This window comes from Sus scrofa, chromosome 3 (assembly GCF_000003025.6).
Source record: "Sus scrofa isolate TJ Tabasco breed Duroc chromosome 3, Sscrofa11.1, whole genome shotgun sequence".
In the NCBI taxonomy this organism is placed as follows: Eukaryota; Metazoa; Chordata; class Mammalia; order Artiodactyla; family Suidae; genus Sus; species Sus scrofa.
This window is the reverse complement of record NC_010445.4, coordinates 110,095,011-110,114,385: the sequence shown is the minus strand read 5'-3', so window position 1 is coordinate 110,114,385 and position 19,375 is coordinate 110,095,011. Positions and strand designations below refer to the sequence as shown.

At 43.3% G+C, this 19,375-nt stretch overlaps 2 protein-coding genes and 1 long non-coding RNA gene across 5 annotated transcripts in view; 2 read left to right on the top strand and 1 right to left on the bottom strand.

Annotated features, from left to right (window-relative positions):
• The window catches only part of CLIP4 (CAP-Gly domain containing linker protein family member 4), a 70,130-nt gene extending 66,759 nt beyond the window's left edge, over positions 1–3,371 (top strand). For 2 of the 3 annotated variants that reach the window (XM_021087667.1, XM_021087665.1), the window contains one exon: positions 834–3,371. In XM_021087667.1, the coding sequence (XP_020943326.1) occupies positions 834–898 (65 nt within the window). In that variant the 3' untranslated portion in view covers positions 899–3,371. The remainder of the gene's footprint in view (positions 1–833) is intronic. The other variant, XM_021087666.1, reaches the window with a different exon arrangement.
• Positions 8,631–19,375, bottom strand: part of ALK (ALK receptor tyrosine kinase) — a 694,610-nt gene continuing 683,865 nt past the window's right edge. Inside the window, exons 27-29 of the mRNA XM_021087669.1 lie at positions 14,865–14,999; positions 14,092–14,182; positions 8,631–12,237 (exon numbers count right to left, since the gene is read on the bottom strand). Coding sequence (XP_020943328.1) covers positions 11,563–12,237; positions 14,092–14,182; positions 14,865–14,999 — 901 coding nt within the window. The 3' untranslated portion in view covers positions 8,631–11,562. The remainder of the gene's footprint in view (positions 12,238–14,091; positions 14,183–14,864; positions 15,000–19,375) is intronic.
• LOC110260042 lies at positions 11,767–12,630 on the top strand. Its single transcript, XR_002342797.1, has 2 exons — positions 11,767–11,851; positions 12,193–12,630. It is a non-coding gene; the product is annotated as an uncharacterized LOC110260042 (long non-coding RNA).

Here is a 19,375-nt window from a genome sequence, read left to right as displayed (position 1 = left end):
AGGAGCAATGGACTGGCTGGCGGGTAGAAGGTTCCACTGGAGTTGACCTCCAGATGACTGTTTGGGGAGGTCTCGGGTCATAGGTCAGCAGGGGGCTGGTCATGTTTCTGTTTGGGGTGAGATGCAGGGTCGGCTACTTCCTGGGGATAGTGGAGGAAGCTCTGGGCAGTTTTGGCAGGAGGCCTTGGCTGGCTCCACGTGTGCCTTTCAGGAGCTGTGTCATCAGGTCAGGCTGGTGGCAGGTGCTTGGAGGCAGTATGTCATACGTAATGTTTTGTTGTAGAGAAAAGGAGAGGGGTCCTGCTCCAGGCAGCAAGGGTGCACCCTAATAGTAGCGGGAAGGAGAGTGGTGAACCCTTTAATGTAAGTGGAGTTCATTTAGGGAGGTCTCTGTGTGTGTGTGTGTGTGTGTGTGTGTGTGCGCGCGCGCGCGTGTAGTTTCCAACGTTGTTGCTCACCTGTTTTTAAAAATGGTTTTCATGTAAAGAAATATTTGAAAGGTGAACAGAAGGTAACTTTAATTTACCACCACCAAAAGACTAGGTTGTTTTTGTTTTGCTTTATTACGTAGGTATAGTGTATTGTTTTCTAATTGCTATTTTGCGGAGGGCATGTGCATGTATGAATTGCTAGTGAAATCTTACATCCGTGTGAGGGTAGTGTTAACACCTTTTTGATGGTAAACAAAAGTGTATCCTAAGGTTGCTCTTTAGAATGAAAAACATCACGTTGTGACATCAAAGCCTCTCCTTTGGGAATGCGTCCGGCCGCCAGCAGGGCACATGGACCTGGCTCTCAAGCCTCAGAGTGTCTCTCCCGTTCCCCCTGCACAGGTCCAAGCCCGCGCTGCGCCGCAGCTGGAGCAGCAGCACCACGGGCGGCCTGGAGGGGCGCGTGAAGCTGCACGAGGGCTCCCAGGTCCTCCTCACCAGCTCCAACGAGATGGGCACCGTCAGGTACGTGGGCCCCACGGACTTTGCCTCCGGGATCTGGCTTGGACTGGAGCTTCGAAGTGCCAAGGGGAAGAACGACGGGGCCGTGGGAGACAAGCGCTACTTCACCTGCAAGCCCAACCACGGCGTCCTCGTCAGGCCGAGCCGGGTGACCTACCGGGGAATAAATGGGGCAAAGCTCGTGGACGAGAACTGCTGAGTTTAACGTCTGCCGTATCGAGTGAGCTCACGCACACGTGCAGACATAATATATGCATATATAATATACACAGTATAAGGTAGAGTCCATGAAAGTTTATTTAGCCATTATTTAGAATTTCAAAACACAGTTATCTTCATAAAAACCATTACAACAATGCAGAGAGACTCCTTTAAAAGGCTAGAGGAACTGTGGGACGCACAGTCCTCTTAAACCAATTTCAAAATAAGCCTTTTTTTTTTTTAATTTTTTTTAAAGCTTTAGACCCAAGAAAAATTCTGAAACTTGGGGCAAAATGTGCCATTAGGTGACTGACTGATGTTGCTGACTCTGTCTCGTTTTTGCACAGAAGGGTGGATTTTTCATGCGCCATAACGGGGAAGATTTTCACTAACTTTGGGGAACCTAAGGTGTTCTCATGACCTTTTCCTGTCAAGTGTTTGCAGAGCTTTCCTTTCTCTTTCTGTACCAACGAGCTGTCTGCCTGGGGCAGGTTTTCTGGTCGGGGTAAAGGTGTTTGCCGCCAGTGGCCGAAGCTCCTCTTCTTACCCCGGGCACGGACTGGTTGGCTATCCCAGCGGAGGCTAGAACAGGGTCTCCCGACCTTGGCTTGGGCTCTTTCCTCTCCACAGAGGGTGTCGTCTCAGATTTTTCTTCTGTTTTGGTGACTTCCTCATCCAGGTGGAAGTCGGAAACTCAGTTTCCAGGGTTATGAATGCGAGTCATGATTAGAACTTTTTGCACCTTATTGATTTAACTTCCTTACTGGACATAGCTATGAAACACACACATAGGAAGCACTTTGAAAAGAAAATATAATGCACTTTCCTCTTTGTGGAGAATTTGCCATCGTCTCCTCCTGGGATATGAAACACATTAAAAACATTCTATTTAGGACACAAGAGCAAATGAAGATGTGTTACGAAGAATGTAGTAGTAATTCATTTAAATGTTTATGGGTCCTCGATTTTTTCTTTTATTATTCATAAAGCTGGTGTGTGTTTGCTATCATTGCTGTTCTCATATCTTTAATTGTTGCGGAATTCAGCCTGTTAAAAAGTTGCAGAACTGTATTATGCTGTTATTTTCTTTGTGAGCGCACGTTAACAAACTGAGCTTTGTCATAATAGAGCGATGTCATAATGCAGGCGGTTGTGCTGTGGGTACGTATTGAAGTTTATGCCTATATATATAAAGATTTATCTTTTATTGTAGATATTTAGACTCTAAACCACCATAGAAATATCAGAACAGTTTGCTTTATAAGATTAAAGGCATCCTTCAGAATGGAGCTTGCTTTGTGCTTAGAAATAATACATTGAACTATTTTGCAGTATACTATTTAAAATCTAAACTCCGTTGCTTTGCTGCCTTTTTTAAAAAGTGTGAAATTTCAAATATTACTAGAGCTATTTTCCTGAAATACATTTGCAAAATAAGGCTGCTTTATAATTAAGGAATATTTTTGATCGAAGAAAATGACTGTACTGTGTTTCAAAAGTAAACTTATTTTATTATACAGTTTATTTCTTAAAAACTCTATTTATACGTTACCATGAAATCCATGACTACACTGAAGCTGGGGGTCCGTAATTCTTCCTGTTAAATATAAAACCCTGTAAGTTAGAAACAGTAATGCCAACAGTGAATTTATTTTGAGGTCAGAGAACCGCTTGTTCTCATGTTTAGATTAGAATCATTAAATCCATGTACTGTGTATGTCTACATATACTGTATGTCAAATGAGGTGTTTCCAGTTGTGTTTTGCTTACGTCATTCAAAGATCACTTCTTGAGCATTAACAATAAAAAGGGACGCTGTTTTGGTTTGGAATGTTGTCATCGACCCTGCCTGCAACTCTCCTTTTCTCAGGCACTCAGAGCACACATGCTTTTGTATTTAGCTTTTTTTTTTTTTTTCTTACAGTGATGAGTTGGCTTTGTCTCATCCCTCTATGTAGAGTCTTAAAGGCACCCTGCTTCTATTCCGCAAATAAAGTGATGTTTTCAGGCACCCTCCTCTTGTATTGTTTTGATGGACAGAGAGCTATTTAAGAAAAAGAATGTCTTTCTGTGGTTTTCTAGAACTGCTTCATTATCTTTTATACCGGTGGGATTTCGCTTGTTTATTTAGGGGGGTATAGAACACTTTGTGTTTATAGATTAAAAAAGAATATATAAACAAGGATCTACATTCTACTAAAAGGCTTTGTTTCTGTATATTAAGGTAGTTTGGTGGGAGCATTTTTTAAGAGCTTAAAACGTTTGCTACAGAATCTGAATCTGACCTGAGGCCTTGTGGTCTTGGGGAGTCCCTTGCCCTGAATGGCCTCCCAGGCGCCTCAGCTGCTCTCACGGCTGATTTTTCTCCTTGGCATTTACCACCCCTCCATCAGGCGACACTTTTTCTCATTCCTTCTTCCTTCCCGCACTGGACTGAGGGATGGATTTTGACAAAGTTCACAGCTTCATCTCTAAGCCCTGGAATAACACTCGGCACCTCTACACGCCCGGGAAACGTTTGCGGAATGAACAGAGGCAGGGAGGCCCCCGAGAGTGTCAGGCGGAGGTACTGTCTCTCCAGCCTCAGCCTTGGGAGACCAGGCCTGGAACGCGTCCATTTTGCTGGGTGAGGGGGGACAAAGGACAAGAGAGCTTTTTAAATCACGGAAGCCCAACGTGACCCCCAAAGAGTGACATGAAGAAGATAGATGTTGGGTGTCAGGGTAGACAGGCGGAAGGGGGCAGGAGAGACACAGTGGGGTCGCTTTCCTGCCCCTCTGTTTTCCGTGGGGTGGCTTCGCATCTCTGTGGTGGATGATGATAATTTAGAGAACACAGCAACGTGTGGTGTCTCGCATGGCGAGAAGGGACCATCTCAGCCAGGGGTGCACGGCCCCGAAATGCAGAGCTTTATTTTGGATCTACCTAGTTAGGCTGTGTGATAATATTATTGAAGCCACATTGATCAATGGCTAGAGACCTAATGTGTTAAGAATTGTGTTTTTTTTTTTTTTCTTTTTTCTCTTTTTTAGGGCTGCAGGTGTGTCATATGGAAATTCCCAGGGTAGGGGTCAAGTCAGAGCTACAGCTGCCAGCCTGCACCACAGCCACAGCAATGCCAGATCTGAGCCATGTCTGTGACCTACACCCCAGCTCATGGCAACACTGGATCCTTAACTCACTGAGCGAGGCCGAGGATTAAACCCACGTTCTCATGGATGCTAGTCAGGTTTGTTTCCACTGAGCCACAACAGGAACTCCAAGAATGGCTCTTAATTAGGAGATAGATCTAGTAATTTTAACTGTTCATTGGATATTTGTTTTCTAAATGATTGACTCAGAGACATATGCTGGGTATCACCACATGGCAAGCACGTAGGAGAATTTATTTTTCATTTTTCTTCATGCCCTTTGCTTCACTGCACTTATTTATATTACACACACAGTAGTTAATACAAAACTCACATTATCACATATATTTTTAGTAATTGTTTAGTAATATCCCTTGGTACATAGGCCCTTATTTACAAACAATGTCACATAAGCTGTTTTAATATACAACAGACATTCCTAATGGTGCTTGTGTGTGGGCTGAACAAGTGAAATAGGTCGTGTTAAGATTTTATTATAAGCAGAGTGGGATGCCCTGGCAGAGGCAAAAATAATTCTTCCTAGCAAAATTTTTCCCATTGCTTCTTTTTATAGGAGGGAGAAAGAAGTGTGTGTGGAGGAATCAGAGGAGATGGGAACATAGACTGACAAAGCGTATTTTCATTATGCTTGTGGAAATGGACCTCCTTTCCGCCTTTTCCCTTGAGGAGAAAGGCACCGACGGGTGTGGGAACCTTTTCCCCTCTTGTCTTTTTAGAATATCATGTAATGAATAGCATCTTCACGATAAGGCCACTGCACGTCTCATCATTTTGCAATTCAAATAGGGAAGTATGGTCGTGGTGCTGAGGAGGGCGCTGCGTTCTCAGTTGTGTTAGGAAGATACTCTGGGTGTTGAGATTGAGGCTGTTAGCTTAAAACATGACCTGTCCCCAGTCATCACTGCTGCCATTTTTAAAACGATCATAAATAGGGTTTAATTTCAGCTCTAACATCCTAAATGAACCCAGACGTCAGCTTTGTTGCCAGTGCAGCTATTCAGGTCTTGACACGCAGGCACACCCTGTATGCCTCTTTGTCCTCAGAGGAACTTGGTTTCCGGATTGGGTATTTAAGCAGAGTTGTCTGAATTGGACAAATGACATTAAATAGGGAGTCTCAGGAATCTGCTTGCCCCGAACCAAATTTGAATTTGGTGAAATGGAATTTCCCGCGTGCTCCTAGACCTTTGTTGATCTCCTAGAGGCTAAGTTCCTTCCACTCCAGCTCAACAGAGTCCATCACGGCATTGCTCCCAGTACCCTTACCTTCCTGAAGACGGAACTAATTATTTTTCACAGAAAAAATCAGACTGACATGGAAATGAGTCATGTTAAAATTATATGCACAGTTTCAAGCCATTCTTTTTATTCTTTCTCTAACATGACTTCCCGGATTCAGCTTAAATCTCCATCAACAGTATTCACGATGTTGGCTGTCCCTGGCAGTTGCTGTGAAGGATAGGTGTTACTATGCAATGTCTTTGGGAAAAATATCCTAAAATGGATTTTAAAACGAATTGTAATAGTCATAAAAAGTCCCATATTGAAGGTAGAGGAAAGTGGATTTTGCATTATAGACAATAGAGAAGAGGATTAATGTGAAATTTGCAGTCTCCTGAATTGAACCTGCCAGTAAAAATGGGTTTCTGGTTGTGTTGTTGCTGTTATTTTCGTTTTGGCCACACACACAACATGCACAAGTTGTCAGACTAGCGATCGAGGCCAAACCACATCACTGACACCACCAGATTCTTAACCTGCTGAGCCACAAGGGAACTCCAAAAATGGATTTCTAATAAGAATTTCAATAGATTATATATATCAGTTAAAAATGGCATGCTTTTTTCATGTGATTTTTTTTTTTTTCATTTTCTTGACGGGACCAGAATTTAGGGAATTAAGAAATGGCATGCTATTTCTTGAGGCCCCACTTCAGGGTCCCTGGTATGTGACAGAGGACAATCCAGTATCATGTCCTACTTTAGTTTCTTTTCTCAAACATCCCCAGCTGCTTACTGGTACATATATGAGGAAAAAGAGCTTAACCTCACTTTATTTCTCTGAGAGCTGTGAAATACCACATAAATATTGTTTTGAAATAATGCAAAATGATTAAAATTGGTTTTTCCCTCAACTGTTAGATGCGCTAAAACGTAGAAAATTCTGTGCAGTCTTCACTGTCTTCTCTTATGGTGGGACTCGGAGTTGGCTATCTTTTGGGGATTTCTAGATCCACTGTAAAGGTCTTAATTCAGGACAGGTTTCCAAAACTTGCCACCCAGTGGCAGCGGGTATCTCCGCAAACCTGAAAAGAGAGACTCTACCCAATCCAGTGGTGACTGGGAGAAAGGGCTCCTGTTACTAGGGAATTCCTCATCATAAGGCTCCCACGCTGCCTGCTCGGATGCCTGCCTCCAGACACCTCCCGGCCTGGGACGGGTGGCTTATCCTGGGCTTCGTTCCTCTGGGACAGAAGGTGCTTCAGATCTATCATCCAGCGTTAGGTGCAGTAAAAGATAACCTTCGAGTGACAAGTTGTATGATCTTACTTTGCTAATAAGGCTGCTATTGTAGCAAATGTAAAAAAGAGAACTGAATGGTGTGATGGTGAGCAGGAGGGTCATTAAACAGAGATGCTTCCCATAGTCCCGTGTCAGCTTTGCTTCACTCAGGAAACCACCCCCAGAGGAACCTCGTTTTCTATGTTAATGATTTTATGAGTTGTTAAAGAGTTCTTTGAAAAGAACAATAAACAGAGAACTGATGCTAAAATTCTTTCTGGTCTACTTTTGTATAAAGATTAAATATAATTCGGCTTGCTGGGATTATGCACTGAATTAATTGGCTTTGGCTCTGAATGAATGAAGTCTCACACACACACACACACACACACGTGCATGCGTGCACGTGCCTGAGCACACGTGCACATGCCATCATGTCTGCCAACTGTGGGCCAGATGTTTGGATTTCCCTTACACAGAGGTGAAGTCTTACACAAGCAGACTTCAAAGTTGGAAGGGGGCCTTAGAGACCAAACTGCTCATGTTTTTCAATGAGGAAGTAAGAGTTTAAATTGCTTGAGTCATGTGGGTAGGTAATTGCTGTCTAATACCTACATTCTTAACTCCTACTCAGCCTGCTTGCTGATTTTCAAATAACCGGTGAGTGCTAAACCATGCAAAAGAGTATAACCATCTGAGGTTTCTCAGTCTGATAGTCATCTGTATTGGTAAATAGCCTCTCCAAGTGTAAATGCTCTAAGGAGTGTTAATACATTGGCTGCGAAGGCTTAGTAAGTTCATTTAATAAGACCCCCTTGCAACTAACAGCAGCTGGAACGCACCTGCCCAATGAGCCTTTTAGTGATGGCGGGATAACTAATTGTGAAGAATTGCTTTCAGGGGGGCTCTAGGCCTTAGTGGATGAATGGAGCGGGCAACAGCCGGAGCACCTGTCAAGCAGAGGGTTCGGAGAGGTGGACAGGGGATGGCGCTGCAAATAGACTCGATACCTGCGGCTCTCCTGAGGTGAGCCTGTGGTGGCATCACTTACACGGAAGTCAGAGGTAACAAGCTTATTTACTGGACCCTGAGGGACGGGAGAGTCGTCGCTTTAGTGCTGTGGTTATAGTCTGTGCTCCTCCCTCCCCCCAACCCTAGGGCATATTCTTATTTACAGGAGCTTTCCAAATTGTTATTGTTACGCTAGAGCTAAAAATAGCTTCATATTTGAGTGGTGCATTAAAAATTAAATACACCTACTCCGGACCCCGAATCAAAACAGAATCTTACTAGAAGCCTTACTATTTGTTCTCGATGATTATCTGTCATTTTAGGGCATCTCGTGGAGGATGATGGGAATGCTGGATTTTGTTGTGTATGTTCACGCAACAGCACAGGGAACCATCTGCTGTAGTGAAATTGGCAAAGTCAAACGGTATGTTCTTCGGGGACCCATTTAAAAAGTCATTAGCTAAAGACAGATTGACAACACACGTCATACAATTGTATGAATCTTGTCATCAGAAATCTGCTACTCAGAGTAGGCTGGATTCATATGCATTGTGTTTTAGGTTTATAAAGCTCATGTGAATTTTAATCCTGCTGTTACTGGAGAAACTTTATCAACATAGCCTGATCAATTAGAGCTTCTTAGAGGTGTGCCCCATGAATTGGATGTAAAAGCCCCACATTTCACAGGATAAAGTTAATCCATAGTTACATAAGATCTTACAGCTGTAGAATTTACCAAGAACTGTATGGAGGTGCCAGAGATTTTTTTAAAAAGTCATCAAATTGATTAGATATCTTCCTTTCTGTGATGCTTTTTTTTTTTTTTTAACATTAAGTGTGGTAGAAAATCTTTACATTCTTTTGAGCTGAAAGGACTTGCTACTGTCATTAAACCAAGTGACAGATGACACCAACATGGCACGAATGGGAGAGCTGAGAGGGCCAGACAGGAGTGGTGGGGAGGGTGGATGTGGAGACAAACAGTGACTCAGAAATTCTTCCCCCCGCCCCAGATCCCTTGGGAATTCTAGATGCGTGAGAGGGAGCGCTTGTGCTTTCGCACAGTTTATACTCACCCCGAGGGGCAGCGAGAAAGGGAACTTATTACCCTCATTTTGTATGTGGAGACACTGACGTACAGACAGGTCTGATAACCCGCGGAGTTATCAGACTCACTTCCTAACTGGGGCAAGAGAATCTGGTCTTTTAACTACTAGGTAGATCTCACTCTTTCTGAAAAGTAAAGCTTATTCCTGCTCTTTTGATTTGCTGTAATTTTGAGGTGCCACATATTAACAAACCGGTCAGTCCTCACAAATTGCCACTTTTCCAGTGGAATGGGTATGAACTTCCGATGAGCTTCTTTATAGATGTGGGATATGAATAATTATACTAGCTTATGGTTTGATTAGCATAGCTTCTACAGACTTTTAATTGTGCCTGTTTCATGTTCTAGGTGAAACTTTCCATCATACTTAATAAATATGCGAGTCCACAGCATCTGTGTGAATTGCTGGAGCCATATGGCTGGAGCAATATCGAGTGGACAGCAGTCCCGATTCAGATCGTGCTGGTACCTAGGGCTCACAGCGAGTTAAATGAAACATCTTGAGGTCGTCATGTCTCAGTGTGGAGGTGTTTATTATCCATGTATACAGGCTTTTAAGATTGGACTATCATTTACATGAAAATTGATACCAGTAAAGACAATTAGAATCAACACATCATTCTCAGTGATAGTAAGGCACAACCTGAAAATGTAATGGATTCGTAGCGTTTACGAAGAGAAAGGGATAAGATTTTTTCCTTGTTCATGAAAGAGTTGGCTTTTTAACCACGTAGCATGCTCCCTGTTTAACTGGGTACTGGTGTTACAAATATAAAATGAAATTGTTCGTCTCAGTTTTGACTGCTCCTCTGTCATTATCCTCATTTAGCGCAGTGTTTCTCAAAGCGTGATTCTCGGACCCCATCGGGTAGTTTATGAGTTAGATTAGTGTTTATATAATTAGACCATTTACTTTGCACCAGGCATGACCTAAAACTTTTTTGATAAGAGGTATTTAGAGATGAGTTCGTTGATGTGTATCTTCATGAGTGTCTGATGAAAATATGTTTGACAGTTAGGAAGATAAGGAAAAGTGGTTTCCAGGGTATCAGTGCTTCTGGAGATGTACAGAACTATTGGCTAGGGCAGGGCATCCACGGTAGGAAGAATGACCACTCATGGTCTTTTGGCTTAGAACAGAATGGCCTTCCCATCCAGAGTGACACCTCCCATGTAGGTGAAATTGAGAAAGGAGGGGAGCAGTCTTTTTGCTTGGGAATGCGTGGTGCCTAGCAAGCGATAAAAAAAATCCTTTCCTCCCAAAGTGATGTTTTGGCACAGCTACTGCCAGGAGAGAACTGGGCAAGAGAATGAAGGGGGTGCAGAAAGAATGAGATGAAAACTTATCGATAAAGCATCATTGCATATGTACACATGTAAGATTTAACAGATTCCCAACTCGTTTGCATGGAGATACATTTCATCTGTGACAACCAATTTCAGAATTCCCATTGTAACCAGTCACTGTAACCTCCACACTCCAAGTGTTCCTTCATTCCTTTACTCATTGCCACCCAGAGACACAAATTCTGTTTTACTCTGTATGTGACAGGTATACAAATTATGCCGTGCATATTTCAGCAAATTTGTGCTCCCATGTATGCTAGGATCACATGGGCTCCTAAGGGAGGGACAGACAAACCTGGAAGGAGGATTCCGCATTAGGACCTGACCTTAGGGCCACCAGAGGGCCTGCTACCCCAATGAACCAGCGCTACTTGTAGAAACTTCAACTTGGTAACCCTCGTTTTTGAAATTGTTCCAAGATTTGACACTAATGCCCCTGAGTGGATGTGTTTCTATGCTTTGACGTATCACTGCTGCTCAATTTTTTTCTTTTTAAGCGATCGGAGTTTATTTTCGTGGAAGGCGTAAAACTAAGTCATCGATCGTTTATCTTGAGTTTTCAATGCAGGAAGGAAACCTCACCCTCGGGTGTTCACTTTTAGCAGGAGAGTTTTCTTAAGGCATGAGGTATATGAGTAGGATGTTTGACTCTCTGGATCTCTACTGGTGTTTATCATGCTCAAAGCACTTGGAGTATTTGCATTTCATTGAGATGAGTGTAGACACGTTTTCTCTCGACTACCGTAACTGGTCACCACATCTTCCGATCCTCGGTGAATCAGCACAGTTGAAAGCATCCAAACGTCATCCACAGTGACGTTCCAGTGAGTTGTCTGTGACTTTTCTCTCCCACGGATGCCTTTCCTGTGCTGACTCACTACAGACACCCCCTTCCTTTGCGTTCCCTCAAGGGGTCCGGGTCCGCGTCACCAAGGTAAGGGCGCGCCTCCGCCTCCCACCAGGAGACACACGAGCGGCTAGTTCGGACGGCGTGGAGGCAGGGCACACGGGGCTGGAAGGAAGCAGGAGGGCCTGGACACCAACGCAACTGCGCCGAAACCCAACGCAGCCCCTTCTGGGCCTCGTGCTTATGAGCTGTTCTTCTCCAAGAACAGGATGAGCCCGTGCTCAAAAGCTTTCTGAAGCAATTTGAAAAGACAGCTTTTTATGCGGCACGTCAACACGAGTTGGCACAAAATGAAAGGTGGCGTCTGGTCTCTGGTCCGTGCAGGGGCCCTTCCCCGGCGCTGCGGCCGCGGCCCCGGGGCGGGCGCGCGGGGCCCCGGGGCTCAGGGCGCGGCCTGGCCTTTGAGCGCGGGGTCCGGGGAGCGGCCCGGCGCGGCCTCCGGGGGGAAGCCCTGCTGCTGGTAGCCGTAGTGGACGGTGCCGCAGGGGAAGTGACGCAGCCGGAACAGAGGCACGTCCTTCACGTCGGCCGTCAGCGAGGAAGGTTCGAGGAGCAGAGCGGCGCCGGGGAGCCGGCCGGGGGCCGCGGCGGACGGGCCGCCGCAGCTGCCCTCGCGGCCCAGGCTGCCCCTGCCGGGCGGCTCGCGCTTGGCCGGGGGGCTGTTCTTTGGGGTGGGTTTCTCCGTGAACCAGGAGCCGTAGGTCGGGTTCCAGAGGCTGGTGGGCTTGTTTCGGGAGCCCTGGACTTTGTGCAGCTCCGAGGGCGCGCTGGACGGAGCGAAGGCCATGTTAACGTGTCCCCCGTCCGCGGCCGCGCCCCTGGGGCCCCGGACGGCGAGCTCCGCGGCCGCGGCCTTCTTCCCGGCTTTGCCCGAGGAAGCGGCGGGCGGAGGGGGCGGCGCGGCTGGCTCGGGGCCCTCCTCCCGCCGGGGCTGGGGAGCCGCCACCAGGAGAGGGGGGATGCCCTCGGGGTCCTTGGGCCTCATGGGCACCTTCTCTTCCTCTTCCACGAGGGGGCCGTACTCTACGGGCAAAGCGGTGTTGATCACATCTGGATCCTACAGATGAGAGCAACGAACGGATCAAAAGTTCGAATCCAGTGGGATCTGGAAGATACCTTAGCGGTGACGTCATCCAGATTTCTTTTACAGAGGAGACCCTTCCATGTTTGCCGGGAATCTATCAACCTAGCAGCACGGGGGAATACGAAACAGATGGGGGCGCCTCCTCTTTGAAGAGCTTGGAGGACGAGCGCTGTATCAGAAGTGCGGACAGGGTGCTGGGAGAGGGTGCGGGGGGTGGGCAGGGGAGTGGGGTCAGGAAAGGCGGGCCTTGAAGCAGAGACCCCCTTTGGGCAAATCTTACAGATAAATGGATTTAAAATATTATAAATTACTTTAAAAATGATTCCTGTCTATTCCCAATAAAAGCCTTTCAACTAAAAAAAAAAAGCCTGTGTTTGATTTCAGGTGTGCGTGCGCGTGTTTGTGTGTGTGCTGGGGGCACAAGGGAGAGGAAGGAAAGGAGAGGGACACACACGTGGGCTTACAGGGTCAATCTCTAGTCCGCTTCCTGACTACCTCCTGTTCCCATCATATTTGGATGGGCCACCCTTGATGATAACTTTTCGGTTTCGTCATCGCATGTGCCCATATCACGGTGCAGTGGCTCTTCAACTAGCCTGGGTACGATGACACCCAGGAAATACTGGGGTGCTGTGAGGAAAACCATTTGCAAAATCACTTCTGTGCTAGATCATTTTTACAGCAATAGACAAATACAGCACAGCAGAAGCAGCTGTGAGAGAGCTGAGGAAAATTTGTGGAAAAAAACTTAAAGTTGGGGAAACGAACTTAATTCTTAAATATATTATGCCCAGTGGGAAAACCATTACTGCAGATTAACAGAAAAGCACATAGGTTCAGTATTCATCAGTAAAGAATTTAAGAATAAAAAACAATCACCTTCTAATTCTCCCCGTTTTAGTCTTTAGTTCCTTCCCTATTAATTATTCATGTCTACACTGATTCATTCGAAATAGTCTTGGACAGAGCTCCCTGCCTTAAGAGGAATATTATATACTTGGGGGAAAATTATTCCAAAGTATGTGCATTTAGCATTAATATTACAACATAATAACCTAAAAGCCACTGAACATCGAGTTCTCCAATAGAACCCCACATTACTTTAGACAGGAAGTCTACCTAGATAAACACCTCTGAGCTCGAAGGACCCGAAGGATGGAATCATAAGGCCAGGAAATGACTGCAGTGTGAGAACGGATGCGTCTACTGTCACAGCTAAGATGAGAGGGAATGTAGAGAGGCAGTGGTTTATTGTCTGACGTCTAAAATGTTCTCCAGAATTGGATGTCCTGGCGGAATGAGAGGCAAGAGACAGGGAAAGAAAAGGCATGGAGCAGAGAGAAGTGATGGAGCTGCCCTGAAGGAGAGCAGGTCCACCCTGCACTGAGAATGGGTGTAGACGCAGAGACGGAGGAAACCGAGTGGATTCTCACTATCGAGGAGGGAGGAGGCAGAGCTGTGGGCTGAAACTGGTATCCCATTTCTATCAAAGAAGGGAAAACGTAGTCATTACTGATGCAGAGGGGGAGGGATCGGCATAGGGACCAGCAGGATCGCTGGGAAGCTGTGTGGCTTGGACAAAAACCTCTCCATCCAGGCCTCAACTCCTCTTAAGCGGCAGTGACTAGCATGTATTTTCAAGAGGGGCAAACTGAGAGAGACCACTCATTTTACATAATAATTAACATTCATTCTCCCCATCATAACTCCTATTTTCTAGCTGATGGACCATTTCACATTTTGGTATTTGCCATCTTTAAGACTTTCCCATATAAATGCTGGCCAAGAGGAAGAAAGGTTTTTTTTTTTTTTTTTTTTTTTTTTTACCTGGGTGCAGTACTCAATCCTTTCCAAAATTATGGCGAAGTTGGGCCTGTCTTCAGGCTGATGTTGCCAGCACTGGGTCATTATCCGGTATCTAAAAGAAGGATAAGCACATGAATTAAAATCAGGAAAAACAGGATGAAAAATGCATTCCCCACCCGCCCCCCACCCCCAGCACTTTCCTAAATGGGACCAGAGTGGCACAGTCTTGGAGGGTGGGGACTCACCTCCAGCCCCTGTGACTGGCGTGTGCTGCCCTCTGCTGACGGGCAGAATAACTCAGACACCCCTGGTTTTTTTTACCTTACATGTGGCTCCTCTCATTCCAGTCCTGAATTCAAGTCACCTCTGGGGCAGAATATTCTAATTACATTTCCCATCTGCCTTGTTTGTGGGGAGGAGGTGAGGGATGCCAGACAGGACAGCAGAAAATGCAGGGAATAGAAATATTTAAAGGAGACTCAAGACATACGGTGCAGAGCAGCAGGGGCCGAGTGGGGGACACAGATTCCTGGGAGGCCTCTGAGCCTGGTGAGTCCACAGCCTTCATCCAGACAAAGGATGCCTTCTCGGGCCTGACATTAGTGCTTCCCAGGGGCCAGAAGACTAACCCATCTCACGGAAGCCACAGACACACACCTATCTTGGGGCACATTACATGAGGGCAGCCATCTGTTCCTTCGTCTTATAACACAAAAGCCTATGTGGCTGCAGATATTTTTTGAAAAGGAAAACTGTGCTTAGTAACTTGTCGAAATTCTTAAAAAGAGTCATACACAGGCCCGGGGCAGTTCTTGGGTGGGTCCATCCGTCCTCCACTGGTGACAAACTCCAGAACTTCCTGGTTGCTTTTGCTAGGGTATGGCATGTATCCGAGAGAGAAGATCTCCCACAGCAGCACTCCGAAGGACCTGTGCGCAGGACAGGAGACGTGGAGATGGCTACACGTGCACACACTCAGACGCGTGCACTGACACACATGCACGGACATGCACGGATACATATATAGATGTGTATATACAGACATACACACAGACACACACAGACACAGGCGCACACACAGACACACGTCCAGAGACACATGCACAAACACACATGTAAAACTTTAATTTTTTTAATTGCACATTTTTCCACAGTAACGAATTCTTAAAATGGAGAGAAAGAAAAGAATGAGAAAGTAACCCCACGCGAAGCTGCACAAAACAATAACCAGCATGGTATTTTTTTTGTTCAAGTTTCTATGCTTAGATTTTGTTTTACGTAATCGCGGTCATCTTTTTTGCAAATTCCATTAGAGCATAAACATTTCGCATGCTAATACAAACATGTTACAAAGAGAATTTGACATGGCTGCAAAATGTTCCACTGAGAAGTTGTGCCATAATTTGCTGTGTCATGTCCCTATTTTCAATTTTTAAAATATTTTAAAATAGTGTGATGAATGTCTTTACATATTGTTTAAAAAGACAATTTTCTTCGGATAAATCTCCTGAACTTAGAAATAAGATAAGCTAGTAAAATCTAGGTAATTCTAATGGAATTGTTAGATCCAAATAATATGAATACTGAGAAATTCTTGCCCTATGTTGTGCACTTGACTTCCTGATGCATCTTTCTGACCAGCAACCAGCACTGCGCAAGAACGCATCAGACACTCGCACCAACATTTCAGTATTATTACTGAAAATGAGAACTTTTGCTGATTTTAAGGTTAAAAATGGTAGAATATTTTAAATTATGTTTATTGATTTGATAATTAATATGGCTGAGTGTGTTAATTCACTTCATTTTTTCTCCTATGAACTGTTCATATTTAACCACTTATTGCCATTTTAAACTATGTATTGTTTTGGCATCTATGAGTTGTTTTGACACATAGACATTTTATATATGAAGATGTTAATCTTTTATTCAAAATTGACATACTTCTATCAGTTGCTTTCTAATTCTCCTTTTTAGCACACCAAAGATTTTTTTTATTTTGAGGTAGTTGAATCTATTTTTAAACATTCTATGATTTCCTCCATATGTTTTACAGATTATACAATCCTCTCTTCACCAAAGATTAGATGAGTATTTGCTATTTTCTTCCAGTGGTATTTGTTTTTCTATCAAATCCAGTTGGAATTGAGTTCATTGTATAGTGTGAGGTAAGGATCTAAATTTATTTGCTTTCCTTTTTTTTTAAATTAAAATATAGTTGATTTACAATGTTGTGCCAATATCTGCTTATTGCAAAGGGTCCCATATATATATATATATATATATATATATATATATATATATATATATAATTTTTTGCATTGTTTTCCAATTTCATATATATGTATTATTTCATATATATATATATTCTTTTTTGTATTATTTTCCATCGTGGTCTATCCTGGGAGATTGGATATAGTTTCCCTATGCTAAATCTAGTAGGACCTCCTTGCTTATCCATTCTAAATGTAATAATTTGCATCTTCTAACCCCAACTCCCAGTCCATTCCCCCTGCACCCCCAGCATCCACAAGTCTGTTCTGTATGTCTGTGAGTCTGTTTCTGTTTTGTAGATAGGTTCATTTGGGCCACATTTTAGATTCCACATATAAGTGATATCGTATGGTATTTGTCTTCTCCTTCTGACCTACTTCGTGTGAGGATCTCTAGTTTCATTCATGTTGCTGCAAATGGCATTATTTCATTCTTTTTTATGGCTGAGTAGTATTCCATTGTATAACACAGAAGATCTTCTTCTTTTCTTTTTATGGCCTTGCCTGTGGCATATGGAAGGTCCCAGGCTAGGGGTTGAATCAGAGCTGTAGCCGCAGGCCTATGCCATGGCCACAGCAACACTGGATCCTTAACCCACTGAGGGAGGCCTGGGCTCACACCCACATTTTCACAGAGACTATGTCAGGTTCTTAACCCACTGAGCCTTAAGGGCAACTCCACACCACATCTTCTTAATCCATTCATCTGTCAGTGGGCATCTAGGTTGTTTCCATGTCTTGGCCATTGTGAATAGTGTTGTTATGAACACCAGGGTACATGCATCTTTTTGAATTACCGTTTAGTTCAGATATATGCCCAGGAGTGGGATTGCTGGATCATATGGTAATTATATATTTAAGTTCCTAAGGAATCTCCTTACTGTTATCCATAGTGGTTGTACCAATTTACATTCCCACCAACAGAGTAGGAGGGTTCCCCTTTCTCCACAACCACTCCAGCATTTGTCATTTGTAGTCTTATTAATGACAGTCCTTCTGACTGGTGTGAAGTGGCAGCTCATTGTAATTTTGATTTGCATTTCTCTAATAATTAGCAATGCTGAGCTACTTTTCACAAGCATACTGACCATCCATATGTCTTCTTTGGAGAAATGTCTACTTTGGTCTTTGGTCCATTTTTCAATTGGGTTATTTGTTTTTGTTGTTGTTGTTGAGTTGTATGAGTTTGTATATTTTGGAGATTGAGCCCTTTTCAGTTACACCTTTTGCAAATAGTTTCTCCCATTCTGTATGTTGTCTTTTTGTTTTCTTTATGGTTTCCTTTGCTGTGCAAAAGCTTGTCAGTTTGATTAGGTTTGTTTATTTTCGTTTTTATTTTCTATTGCTTTGGGAGACTGACCTAAGAAAACATTTGTATGATTTATGTCAGAGAATGTTTTGCCTATGATCTCTTCTAGGAGTTTTATGGTGTCATGTCTTACGTTTAAGTCTTTAGGCCATTTTGAGTTTTGTTTTGTTTTTAATGACTGCACTCACAGCATATGGAGGTTCCCAGGCCAGGGGTCAAATCTGCCATAGCTGTGATGTATGCTACTGCTCTGGCAATGTCAGATTTTTTAACCCACTGGACCAGGCCTGGAATTGAACCTGAGCTTCCACAGTGACCCAAGCTGCTGCAGTTCAGATTTTTAACCCACTGCACCACAGCAGAAACTCTGATTTTGAGTTTATTTTTGTGCATGGTGTGAGGGTGTGTTCTAGTTTTATTGATTTACATGCAGCTGTCCAATTTTCCCAGTACCACTTGGTGAAGAGACTGTCCTTTTTCCACTTTATATTCTTGGCAGCTTTGTTGAAGATTAATTGATCTTGGGTGTTTGGGTTGATTCCTGGGCTCTCTATTCTGTTCCATTGACGTGAATGTCTATTTTTGTACCAATACCACATTGTTTTGATTACTATAGCTTTGTAGTATTGTCTAAGGCCTGGGAGAGTTATGCCTCCTGCCTTGTTTTTTCCCTCAGGATTGTTTTGGTAATTCTGGGTCTTTTATGGTTCCATATACATTTTTGGATTATTTGTTCTAGTTCTGTGAAAAATGTCATGAGTAATTTAATAGGGATTGCATTAAATCTATAGATTGCTTTGGGTAGTATGGCCACTTTAACAATGTTAATTCACCCAATCTAAGAGCATGGGCTATCTTTCCATTTCTTTGAATCCTCTTTAATTTCCTTTATTAATGTTTTATAGTTCTCAGCATATAAGTCTTTCACCTACTTGGTCGGGTTTATTCCTAGGGATTTTGTTTTGTTTTGTTTTGTTTTGTTATGTTTTTGGTGTGATTTTAAAAAGTATTTTTTTTATATTCCTTTTCTGATATCTCATTGTCCGAATACAAAAATGCAACTGATTTCTGAATGTTAATTTTTATACTGCTACATTGCTGAATTCATTTATCAGATTGATTAGCTTTTATGTGGAGTCATTAGGGTTTTCTTTATATAGTACCATTTTACCTGCATATAGTGACAATTTTACCTCTTCCTTTCCAATTTGGATACCTTTTCTTTTGTCTGACTGCCATGGCCAGGACTTTCAATACTATGTTGAATAAAAATGGTGAGAGTGGGCATCCTTGTTTTGTTCCAGATTTGAGTGGGAAGGCTTTCAGCTTTTCTCTATGGAGTATTGTATTGGCTGTGGGTTTGTCATAAATGGCTTTTATTATGTTGAGATATACCCACTTTGGTAAGAGTTTTTTTTTTTTATCATGAATGAATGTTGATTTTTGTCAAATGCTTTTTCTGCATCTGTTGAGATGATCATGTGGTTTGGACTTTTCTTTTGTTAATGTAGTGTATTACATTGATTTGCATATGTTGAATCATCCTTGTGAACTTGGGATGAATCCTACTCAGTTGTAGTATATGATCTTTTTTATGTGTTGTTGGATTCAATTTGCTAAAATTTTGTTGAGAATTTTTGCATCTATATTCATCAAAGATATTGGCCTATAATTTTCATGTTTGGTGGTATCTTTGTCTAGTTTTGGTAGTAGGGTGATGGTG